We start from the raw sequence: 13,202 nt of genomic DNA on the forward strand, positions 1-13,202 counted from the left end.
ACCCCTGTGCTTCACGGTTGGGATGATGTTCTTCGGCTTGCAAGCCTTCCCCTTTTTCCTCCAAACATAATGATTGTCATTATGGCCAAACAGTTAAATTTTTGTTTCATCAGACCAGAGGACATTTCTCCAAAAAGTACAATCTTTGTCCCCATCTGCAGTTACAAACCGGACTTTCAAGTCATGTTGATATAGGACTCGTTTTACTGTGGATATAGATACTTTTGTACCAGTTTCCTTCAGCATCGTCACAAGGTCCTTTGCTGTTGTTCTGGGATTGATTGGCACTTTTCGCACCAAGGTACATTCATCTCTAGGAGACAGAACGCGTCTCCTTCCTGAGCGGTATGACGGCTGCATGGTTCCATGGGGTTTATTCTTGCATACTATTGTTTGTACAGATGAATGTGGTACCTTCAGGCGCTTGGAAATTGCTCCCAAGGATGAACCAGGATTGTGGAGGTTGACAATTTTATTTCTGAGGTCTTGGCTGATTTCTTTAGATTGTCCCATGACCTCAAGCAAAGGGGCACTAAGTTTGAAGGTAGGCTTTGAAATACATCCACAAGTACACCTCCAACTGACTCAAATGATATCAATTAGCCTATCAGAAGCTTCTAAAGCCATGACATAATTTTCTGGAAATTTCCAAGCTGTTAAAAGGCACAGTCAACTTGGTGTATGTAAACTTCCGGGCCACTGGAATTGTGAAACAGTGAATTTCAGTGAAATAATCTGTCCGTAAACAATTGTTGGAAAAAGTATGTCATGCACAAGTAGATGTCCTAACAGACTTCCCAAAACTATAGTTTGTTAACAAGAAGTGAGTAGAGTGGTTGGAAAACAAGTTAAATGACTCCAACCTAAGTGCATGTAAACTTCCACTTCTCACACACTATGGCCCTATATATATATATATATATATATATATATCCTAGCCAACCTCTTTTAGGTAATACATTCAATGCAGTATTAGCCTTATATTTAACTAATTCATGACAGGTTATGCATAATAAGCTTCTAACATAGCCTCTGACTCTTTGTGCAATACGCAGACATTTGTGCTCAACTGGCCTCTCTCAAAAAAACTCTTAGCTCTTGGAGTCCCATGCAGGAAAAGCTAGACTAGAATAGCCTGTTGGATATTATTTGTTTTCGCAATTTTTATACCGATAAAGCATTCGAAGAAGGATGCAAGCTCGTTTGCTGAATGTTAAATACAGCCGCCAATAGAACTCACGAGTAGTTTGAAAGCGCGATGGCGGTAGGCTATAGCAGTTATTTATTGAGACACATAACCATTCAATCTTTGTGAAGAGTAGTGAAATCCTGATTTATTCTCAGGATGGAACATTTGTATAACACCGGGAAAATATTTAACCCTAATTCATACCCCTTGACTTGTTCCAGATTTTGTTGTGTTACATCCCGAATTCAAAATGGATTAAATAGGTTTGTTTTCTCACCCATCTACACACATACCCAATAATGACAAAGTGAAAACATGTTTTTAGAAATGTTTTGCAAATTTATTGAAAATGTAAATTAGATATTTATGCATTTCATCAGTATTCACACCCGAGTCAATACTTTGTAGAAGCACCTTTGACGATTACAGCTTTTGGGTATGTGTCGAAACAGAAAATAGAACAATTTAAAAAGTCAAGGGGTGTGAATACTTTCTGAATGCACTGTATACAGGTGTGTTTCTTTCTAAATCATGTCCAAACAATTGACTCCAATCAAGTTGTTTGATCATCCTTGAGATATCACAAGGAAATGTATGCACCTGAGCTCAATTTCGAGTGTCATACCAAGGGGGTGTGAATACTTATGTAAATTAGATATTTCTGTAAAAATTATATTGAATCCATTTTGAATTCAGGCTGTAACACAAAAAAAATGTGGAATAAGTCAAGGGGGTATGAATACTTCCTGAAGGCTCTGTATATAGACACACAATACAGATAGGAGAAGAACCAGAGAGAAATGTCAAGCTAATAACTGCTAAATACAGGCAACCAATGGCTAAAAACAGGAAGGAGTTAGCCGGAAGCCAGGAAAAACATGCTCATCCCCCGCTAAACCGCCCTCCACGTCAAAAGGAGTACCTAAAGCTTGGTGAGGAGAAAATATTTCTTAAAGGAAGTTGGAAAAAAATGGTCATCGCAAAGACAAGAACCAAGAGTGAAAATACATTGTTTGACCAAATACATTTAAAGATTGGACGCAAAAATCAACTGAATGCAATTTAACACGTTTGAATTCTAAATATTTTCATGCAATTCAATATTTTTTTACATTTACATTATTTAACATTTTCAGTTTCAACTTGCATTACTTCACTTTCACTTAGAATAAAATCAAATAAAATTACATTATTTTTTCTTTTGGCACAATTCATTTGAACTCACTTTTTCAAATTGAACACATATCTGCATTGCTATTTTAGTTATTTGTTAATCTCACTATTGATTTAATTTACTTATTTCAGCAATTGGAGGTATCACTATGATAAATATAAAATAATTTATCTTGTGTATTTCTAACAAAGCAGATTTACTTTAAGTACAACCTGTAGACTAGGAATACATGTGAAATCAGTCTGACAGACATGCTGGATAAAAGCGTCTGCTAAATGGCATATATTATTATTATTATTATATTAAATCAGTCTGACAGACATGCTGTAGTGGCGTAGCAGGAAGATCAGAATGCCGTGAACCAAGAGGTTGAGAGTTCAAATTGCAGGTGACGACATGTTGAATAAGAATGAGTGTATTTAGGGGCTCCCGAGTGGCGCAGTGGTTTAATAAGGCACTGCATCTCAGTGGTGTCACTACAGACCCTGGTTTGATTCCAGGCTGTATCACAACCAGCTGTGATTGGGAGTCCCATAGGGCAGTGCACAATTGGCCCAGTGTCGTTAGGGCTGGGGTATGCTGTCATTGGAAATAATAATTTGTTCTTAACGGACTTGTCTAGTTAAATAAAGGTTAAAATAAAAACATACAATGTAATCATGTGTGTAAAATATATATGTACAAAAGACTGTTGAGAGCACTGTTGTTGTGTGTATCCTAATGACTCATTTACATTTGCAGTGTATCACCTGTGAAATAGAATTTAAAAAAATATTACTATTTGAACATTTGAATGCATGTGAAAGGTTGTGATCATGTGAAACTTCATGTGAAATATCATGACGTGAAGTGTTCCAAAAACACATGATTTCATGTGAAATATCATTACTTTATTTTATTTATTTATTTTTTAATTTAAAAACATTTACATATGCAAAACCGTAAGGAATGTGTAACCTGTGTGTTGCATTCATAGCTACTGCGATCCTCAACAGTCCACGGTAATGATTACCCCTGCCTGTCTCAGCCCATCAGCTAACACAACAACAAGAATCAGGATTCCTTCATGCAAGGCCATGGGTGGGATAGAAAACACTGCTTTCCAGAGTTCCTGTTTGGCATGTCACTCTGTATAGGCTTTCCTGGAGCCACACTATCCTAATACACTCATTTAGAGACTGGCTCAAACAGAGGGACGATAGATTGAACCTCTCTGTCAAGGCCACCTTGGTTTCTGAATGGCTCAATGCATCAGGGATTGTTTTTGTCATACTGGGTCCAGGAAATGGAGAGAAATGACAGCAAATCAATACCAATCATTTTAATAGGACTGTTTGATTATGTGACAAACAAGATAACATTGACATCCCAAAATGAAATAAGCCCAGTGTAGGCCTTTCCGAGTTGGTCTGTTATATGTTTAAAGGGCAATCTTTAAAGGCCCTGTACAGTCAAAAGTGAGATTTGTCTGTGTTTTATATATATTTAGACACTACGGACGATGGAACACTGTGAAATTCCCGTTTAGTCTAAGAGCTGTTTGAAAAGATTGCATGAAATTTCAGGCTGTTTTGGTGGGATGGAGTTTTGGCCTGTCTGGTAGTTCCAAACTTCTCTGCCAATAACAGCAAGTTTTAGGTTTCCCCTCCCCACTCAGACCACACCCAGAGAGTCTGAGCTAAATTCTTGCTTGAGAAATTGCTATTTTAGTTTATTTTTGACCATTTTAACTTATTACAGTGAGGTACTTCATTCTTACCCAGAAATGATTTGATATTGAGATAAAAACAGCTGCATTGGACCTTTAAGGCTAACTATCATGTACAGTATTCAGCATTAGTATGTATTACTATACACACCATTACAATCGAAACTTAGCAAATCTATAGTCTTGCTGACTGACTGACCACTCAAGAGAAATCCATGATTAATGAGGGCATGTAAATGAATAGAGAAACAAAGTTCTTCTTCAGAAATATTCAAACTCTGCATGACCAGACCACAGCAGGTGCCTTTATAATGCCTACATGACTCTCTGATCCCCATACTGAACCATATAGACCCACAGATGAATAACTTCCACCATGTGTCACTTACAGACCCATGAAGGACACAAACATCATTCTGTATTCTGTTTGAATGGGAAATCTACTTGAAATGTGTTTATTTAGAATTCACTGCTTTATGAATTCAAATTATGGAGCATTCTATATGTGCCCTCTACAGCACAGTACGGCGTCTCCTTTTTCTGTAATGGAGTATAATTGTAGGGTGGAACAGGTTGAGAGCTTCAAGTTCCTTGGTGTCCACATCACCAAACTTTCATGGTCGAAACACATTAAGGCAGTCGTGAAGGGCACAACAAAGCCTATTCGACCTCATGAGACTGAAAAGATTTGGCACGGGTCCTCAGATCCTCAAAATGTTTTACAGCTGCACCATCGAGAGCATCCTGACTGGTTGATCACCACCTGGTATGGCAACTGCTCGGCTTCCGACCGACTGCAGAGGGTAGTGCGAACGGCCCAGTACTTCACTGGGGCCAAGCTTCCTGCCATCCAGGACCTCTATACCAGGCAGTGTCAGCGGAAGGCCCAAAAATAATGCCAAAGATCAGCCATCCAAGTCATAGACTGTTCTCTCTGCTACAGCAAAGCAAGTGGTACCGGAGCGCCAAGTCTAGGTCCAAAAGGCTTAACAGCCTCTACCCCCAAGCCATAAGATATCTGAACAGACAATCAAATGGCTACCCGGATTATTTGCATTTTCTACACCCCACTCCCATTTTTACGCAGCTGCTACTCTGTTAATTATCCATGCATAGTCACTTTACCTACATGTAAATATTACCTCGACTAACCAGTGCCCCCGCACATTGACTCTGTACTGCTACCTCCTGTATATAGCCACTGTTATTTTATTGTTGGTCTTTAATTATTTATTTTTTTAACACACATTTTATACTTCAGTTTATTTTAGTAAATACTTTCTTAAAACTGCATTGTTGGTTAAGGGCTTGTATAAGTAAGCATTTCACAGTCTACACCTGTTATATTTTGAGCATGTGACAAATAACATTTGATTAGATTTTTTTTTTTAAACACTGTACTGCTCAATCGGTTTTTAAAACGGTCTTGTTTGAACACGACGTTCTGTTTTTGCAAAAGTTTCACTCCTATTATTTAACACACGCCTATCAATTCACAAAGTAGATGATGCCTGTAGCCTTTCCATGTTCCAGCACTAGTTCTCAGAGAGGAAAATTGCCTTGAATGATGTTTGACCCAAACTAAAAACAATGACTACTAATGCAAATTGGATCGCATTCAAGTTTTAGCTCACGACTCACCACGGGCCTGCAGTGCACATCCTCTCTTGCTGGGTAGCTCAACTCATGATTTCTGCAGCAGCGAGGACTGTGTTGGAGACTAAGGCATCATGCTATTCCCCTGAAAGGTACTAGCACAGAAGGACAGGAGAGTGAAGAGCTTAACCAGGTGGAAAGAGTACCGGGTACCAGTAGGGTAGAAGACTGTGTGAAAGATGAAGGGGACGAGAGGTTGTCAGGTTCGTCCTTTAAACTAGCCCCCTGTCCCTGATCATGTAGTGAAAATGAACAGGGCCTATGAAAGTGTCCAAAAATTGCACCGTATTACCTACAGTATAACATGCCCTACCTACATAGTTGATTACACTATGGGCCCTGTTTAAAAGTAGCACCTTATATAGGGAATAGGGTGCAATTTGGGACTCAAATGATTTCTTCTTGACCACCGTTGTATCAGTGAGGAAACACGTCATCATACTATGGGGGCATATTCATGGTGGTTCCAGTGATTTAAGGACATAACAGCTAATTCATTAGCTATATCATTACCATAATGTCCCCATTTGTCAGTTGTAACAGCTCTGACATAACTCAAGTGCTTCGGTCTTATGTAATGAGGTGACGAACCAGAGCCAATGAGCAGAGCACTGACATACATTCCACTGGCTCATCCCAGTTTCCCTAGTGGTGTTTCACAGGCAGCTGACTCTCTCCTAATTCCATTCACTGGCTGAGAGTAGCCAAGGATTACAGCACAGCATTCACACATTTACATCCTGACTGGAATATCAAATGGGAAGTACAATACAGTACAGGGATGGGATCAATTCCATTTCAATTCAGGAAGTAAACCTAAATTCCAATTCAAATGTTCCTCATTGGCCATTCCTCTTATGTCCTGAATTCAAATGGAATAGACCTCAAACCTGTACAATTTACTTCCTGAATTGAAACCCCAACTCTGTTATCCACAGGATTGCTGCCGATCCACAGAATTGCTACAGTACTCAGATCATGAATGCTTCCCTTTGCCTCCCTGTTGTTTTCAGTCACGGAATAGATATTTCAGTCCACTCAAGTTGCATCAGGTCTAAGGACATCCAGGAGCCAGTCTGGCTGGGCTCTAGAGGTAAAGGGTCATTGGCTGCCTCTGGGAGGGGTGAGGAGGCAGAGATGACAGAGCTCATTCATCCAGCACAGGATGTGAGACATGTTGGTCTAGGAGACAAAGGGAGAATTCTGAGTAGGGCCGTAAGGACACATACGGTGACAGTGTTATGAGGGGCAGGTGGAATAGGCCAAGTGTCGCCCCACAGAATTAAAATGCCATGTATTGCCACACAGAAACACTGTCCTTGATTCCTTAACAATGCACTGCAATAACAAAATGTAAAGACACAGGGAATTAAGGGTACAAAAGATTCCAACCACCATCTAAAACGTCGACATCGAATATGAACTCCTGACCAACTGAGCTTTGTTAACCTAAAAACCTGTGATCTCCCCAGATGATTCCACCGCATGTGTTATAATGGTCATCTATTTATTTACGTGACTGTATCCATGCTTACCACAGAAAGCTTAGTCACCATAATCATGAGGTGTAAAAAAATAAAATAAAAAAAAGGGATGATGCATGGGTGTCTGTCACACACACAAGCTGATTTGAAGATGAAAGACAAACAGAGCGCCTTTTAATGTGGCTCTTCTCAACGGTCTTCGGGCCAGGCACTGAGCCACATGTCACTTAACACGACAGCACTGAAGCCCTGGGTGAATATGTAGCATCATAGCGTTGTCCACCAAACAAATGTTCTCACCTCGACATTTCAGCTACTCCTGTCCTAACAAGTCCCGACTCCACATCATACGGGTAATTATGTAATTTCATGAATAAGGGCACGAATTGTATGGCAACACTACAAACGAGTCAAACAGGTTGGTAATTCTCCACAGTTCACGACATACAGGATTTATGAAATAGGCCCACCACATGTGATGTTTCCTCGCCCAGAGCATTTTCAAAACACATTTTTAAAATAAATAAATACTCACATTGTGACACATTCAAGCAACTATTTTCCAACAAAAGAAGCATTTCCTGAGAATCAATAGATTCATGACTTACTCACTGAGCAGACTCCATCCACCACAACAGTCAAAAGTGATATATCTCAACTCCTACACTGAAGCCAAGTGCTTCTTGAAAGCCAAGGACAGCATCAATTAAAAGCCCATGTTTCATGACTCTGCATTCATTGGCTGAGGTTAAGAGTCCTTGAGTAGGTAATTCACACAGCCAAGTGGTACTGTCCCACTGAGAACAGGGAAGCCAAGAGGTTGGCCCCTACTAAAGCAGCCTGCCTGGGTCTTCTCCTCCTGCTGGGACGATAACACACAGCAAGAGACTGACTCGGTTTGATTGGGTTCACCACTGATAGGCGCAATCAGGCTGGGGCTCAGGAGGAGAGAGCATCTGCATGCCAGATACCAATCAGTCAGTCTGATTCTTAATGTTATTCAGAAAGGGCAGCATAGAATAAAACATGTATCGTGTTGCACAGACATTTCTGTAACACACAGTATCCAACCCGATACACCCCACATGCACAGAGCAGCAGCGACCTTCACACTCAGACTGTTAAAAGGCATATCACATAATCAGCACAACAGGGACACGTTCAGAGGACGCGTTTTTTAATAACTTTCAAATGTAAAAAAATAAAATTATAATAATCATAAGGAACAGAAACTTGAATTTCCCATAACCAATATGAGAGGGAGTAGAGCAGGGATCATCAAATAGTTCAGCCTCGGGCCGATTTTTTCCTTGAGCGGATGGCCGTGGGGCCAGAACATACTTACAAATCATTTGTAGACTGCAAATTGACCGCAAGAAGCCCAAACAGATTTAAAATCTGACTAAAACATCATTTTAAACCTGTTATATATCTATTCTGCATGGGAATACTTTGGAACAGATTCCCTAAATTAAAATCACTTGGAGATGGTTTGCTGGTGTTTTTAACAGTCTTATGTCCAATTATTATTTACTTCTTTATAATAATTTTGCACAGAAAACCTGTGGGGCCTCTTCAGTTTTGTATTTATTCCGGATCCCTATGAGCTGTTGCCAAGGCAGCAGTTACCCTTCCTGGGGTCCAATCACACTTACATACAATAAAACACCACATTATTACCACTCTACCGTAACACATACTACCTTTCAAAAGTTTGGGGTCAATTAGAAATGTTCTTGTTTATGAAAGAAAAGCATATTTGTCGTCAATTAAAATAACATCAGATTGATCAGAAATACAGTGTAGACATTGTGAATGTTGTAAAGGACAACAAAAAACAAAAACAAGACATTTCTAAGTGACCCCAAACTTTTTAACGGTAGTATATCTACAATACCAATAATGCAGGAAAAGAACAATAAATGTATGTGTGTATGTGTGAGAGAGAGAGTGTGTGTTAGCATGTGTGTGTGCCTGTGTCTCTTCAACGTTTGTGTGAAGTGTTTCTCTTCACAGCTTCAATGGGCATTGTACCAAAGCTCAGGTTCCATTGTGTTAAGCCCTGGCGGACTCATCCGGATAACAGCCTTTTTAGCTAACTGTCCACTCCTTGCCACTCCTGTCATTTGCCAAAAATTGCATACAGATCTTTGGCAAAATGACAGGAGCGGCAAGGAGTGGAACATTATCTAAAAACACTGATACCCAAGGCTACCGGCAGACCAGGCTACCGGCAGAACAGGCTGCCTTAAAATAGTCTAGCGTTGATAGAGGACAGAGGGCAAAGTGGAACTCCAAAGGGGAAACCTACACTTGCTGGATCAATGGAGCAGTCGCCTTCATTCTGCTGAACCATGGAAAAGGAGCAACCATGTCCGACCAGGGGAGTGTGTTAGCGTTTGTGTTACAAGTCAGTGGAGAAGGGAGGGAGGAGTTCCTATTTATATGACCAAAGTCATTGTTTGACTTCACACTGCACAGCATGTGCTGAAAAGCATGTGCTGAACAGAAAGTGCCCTTCTGTGTATCATGAGGTGCCAAGATGTGAGGTAGGTAGCCTACCAAGAGTGTATGGTGCCTGAAGCGACAGCACTTGAGTGTGAAAATGTACATTTGTGTAAGAAGTTGTCAAATTGAATAGTGTGGACAAACTGATTCAATCTAGAGTTAACCTCTCAGAAGCCAGGAAATTTGACAGAGGGACCATTTTGAGACAGTTTTCCTTTCTCTCTGACAAGCAATTCAATAACGAATCAAAAACATTTTAAAACATAATTCAATCTTAAGCACTCCCCAACCTCATTCCTGTCCTCACCGTAAAACCAACCCTTCTACCCTTCTCATACCTTCTCATAGCCTTTCCAGCCACGTCCTCCCTCTCTCTGGTAGAGGGAAAATGTTGAACAATTTTCCATGCACAAACAACTCCCTGTAAAGAAATATCTTTGCAATACCAGCTTTGGTTCACCAAAGCATTGAGACAGAGCTCTGTTAAATGAAAAGGTCCCAGTGATGTGACTCCAATAGTAATGTTGTCACACATTGTTCAGGGGCCAGTCAATGTTGGCACCAGCCATAGCAACAGTAACACATTTGAATTCATTCAGTAGTAATTTAATTTAATGAGCCTAAACCTGACCATTAAAGTGCCACAAAAGGACATGCAATCAGGCCCTATTCAGCCCTGGGCTAAAAGCCTGGCACACTGACACTTAAAAACAAGAAGCCTTTTAAGAGTATTACTAACAGATGCTTAAATTAAGGAAATAATGGAAACAAATTTCGAAAATGTGAAGGATCCCTTTCTGATTACATTACTCATGTGAGTGTTCTTGCTAAATAACATGTGGGAAGATGGATCAGTCTGGGCAATCTGTGCACCATGGACTATGAAGTTCAAGAAGTCTACACTAGTCTAGACCATGCATGCATGAACATAAACGTAAGTGATTAATGTTTTAAACATTAGTAAATAACGTGGCAAACTCTTGAGTAAATGTAAGCTAGAGTGCAGTTGATTAACATTCGGTAGCTTAGGGCTATTCATGAATATGATAACATTACAATCTCTAGACTATAGTTGATAGGCCTTTGATAAATAAGCACGTCAATAGTAGGGTAGGTTAGAAATAAATATTGCAATACGAGTGCGTTTAATTAGACCAGTTCCAGAGGAATCCAGAATAATCGTACCGTACAAACACCCCCCCCCCCACCTCCTCCGCTCCAGGCCCTGCCTGCGCAATCCAGGAAGCCTGGATTCAGGATTCTAGACCCGTGAGAACGTTGCGTTGTGGCGCGAAATGACACCTTGATTGATAGTTGTCAATCACATTCACCGTCCGATACTGTTCATCAGTCCAAAGCACGCACACACACACACACCGCACACTCGAGCTTCTTGTGATTGTACCACAACACTGCTCTAGCATCGTTGTCATAACATCTGTGGACGAATGCAATAGCATTGTTATAGCCTACACTTGTTAGGCTACCGCCAGTTTAGACGTGAGGACTCGCTTATATAAGTTTGACAACATATGTATCTGTTGCACCTAATGTTGTTGTAACATTGTTGGCACAGTTGATACAATGTTCACATTTTAGGATTTGCTATCTATGGGCTAGGCTAGGGCAACTTTGTGCATCGCCCTGTTTTTAGCGCCACTCCACGTCAATCATGTCGTTCAATCAATCATTTAAACAATAATACTTTTCTGTATTCCCCTTCCCCATCTTTCTCTAAGAAAATCGCCATATTGAGTAAACTGCACCAGCCTTGCTACAATGTTACCGCAGAAGAACAAAAACACCCATTGCAAAAATTCATTAAAATTTTTTTTTTTAAACACTTCCTACCTTCGCAATAGCCTTTTTATATCTCATGGCGGCTTGCTCGATAAGACTGTGGACTTTAATAGTTCCATTGCCACAAGGAACCACCACCCTGGTTCTCCCAAAACACACTGTCACTTTCATATTAGTTCCCGAATCCCGATGTACTTCCGTTGAGGTGTATTCCTCACTACTTTGTAGGATGTTCCAATTATGAATTTCCTTTGGTGTCAAAAAGATTGTATTCCAAACAAGCAGACAGCAATAATCTTCATCGTCTCTTCATACCGTCTAAACGTTAACGTTTTACCGACCACCTGTTCTCTAAAGTGTTCCAACTACGATCCTATTCCTTGGACGAATAGCCTGCCTGCATCGCGGCAATCATACACAGCACAGTGCTGGGAGGGTGGCGTGACTGGAGTCTCTCTCCCCGCGCTGGTGACCACGAGTACTGTGGTGACTCACCATGAACCGAAACTTCCCAAGTCCCTTTCAGAATTCCATGTGATAGTTAGTAGTAGTTGGAGCCGTGTGTCATCGCTGGGCATTTTACTATGGACACGTCATGTATTCTGAACAAAAATCTAAACGCAACATGTAAAGTGTTAGTCCCATGCTTCATGAGCTGAAATAAAAGGTTCCAAAAATGTCCCATACTCACAAAAAGCTTATTTCTCAAAAATGTTGGGCACAAATTTGTTTACATCCCTGTTAGTGAGCAGTTCTCCTTTGCCAAGATAACCCATCCACCTGACAGGTGTGGCATTTCAAGAAGGTGATTAAACAGCATGATCATTACACAGGTACACCTTGTGCTGGGGACAATAAAGTGCCACTATAATGTGTAGTTTTGTCACGCAACACGATGCCACAGGTGTTTTGAGGGAGTGTGCAATTGGCATGCTGACTGCAGGAATGTCTACTAAAGCTGTTGCCAGAGAATTTAAATGTTAATTTCTCTACCAAAAGCCACCTACAATGAAATTTTTGAGAATTTGGCAGTACTACCAACCGGCCTCACAACCGCAGACCACATGTAACCACGCCAGCCCAGGACCTCCACATCCAGCTTCTTCGCTTGTGGGATCATCTGAGACCAGCCAGCTGATGAAACTGAGGGTTATTTAATAATAAAGCCCCTTTGTTGGGAATAACTCATTCTGATTGGCTGGGCCTGGCTCCCAAGTGGGTGGGTCTATGCCCCCCAAGCACATCCATGTGAAATCCATAGATTAGGTCTTTATTGATTTGTTTTTACTTGAACCTTTACTTAACTAGGCAAGTCAGTTAATTAAGAACAAATTCTTATTTACAATGACTACCCCCGACCAAACCCTAACCCGGGTGACGCTGGGGCAATTGTGTGACGCCCTATGGGACTCCCAATCACGGCCGGTTGTAATACAGCCTGGAATCGATCTAGGGTCTGTAGTGATGCATCTAGCACTGAGATGCACCACTCGGGAGCCCAAATTTCAATTGACGGATTTCCTTATATGTAACACACTAAAATCGTTGAAATTGTTGCATGTTGTGTTTATATTTTTGTTCAGTATATTTTCGTATATTTTAGCCTATTCTGTTCTTTTCAACATTATTCTGTTATGTTCTACTCTATTCTATTTTCATTAATACATTTTTGGAAAAATGATC

General features: G+C 40.5%; 1 protein-coding gene across 3 annotated transcripts in view; it reads right to left on the reverse strand.

The window, feature by feature from the left end:
• LOC123991147 (partitioning defective 3 homolog) overlaps positions 1-12,224 on the reverse strand; it is a 625,449-nt gene extending 613,225 nt beyond the window's left edge. For 2 of the 3 annotated variants that reach the window (XM_046292392.1, XM_046292393.1), the window contains exon 1: positions 11,571-12,223. In XM_046292392.1, the coding sequence (XP_046148348.1) occupies positions 11,571-11,690 (120 nt within the window). In that variant the 5' untranslated portion in view covers positions 11,691-12,223. Of the gene's footprint in view, positions 1-11,570 lie in introns of all 3 variants that reach the window. The other variant, XM_046292394.1, reaches the window with a different exon arrangement.
• Between the last annotated feature and the right edge of the window lie 978 nt (positions 12,225-13,202).

The sequence above is a fragment of the Oncorhynchus gorbuscha genome, linkage group LG12 (genome assembly GCF_021184085.1).
Source record: "Oncorhynchus gorbuscha isolate QuinsamMale2020 ecotype Even-year linkage group LG12, OgorEven_v1.0, whole genome shotgun sequence".
Taxonomy (NCBI): Eukaryota; Metazoa; Chordata; class Actinopteri; order Salmoniformes; family Salmonidae; genus Oncorhynchus; species Oncorhynchus gorbuscha.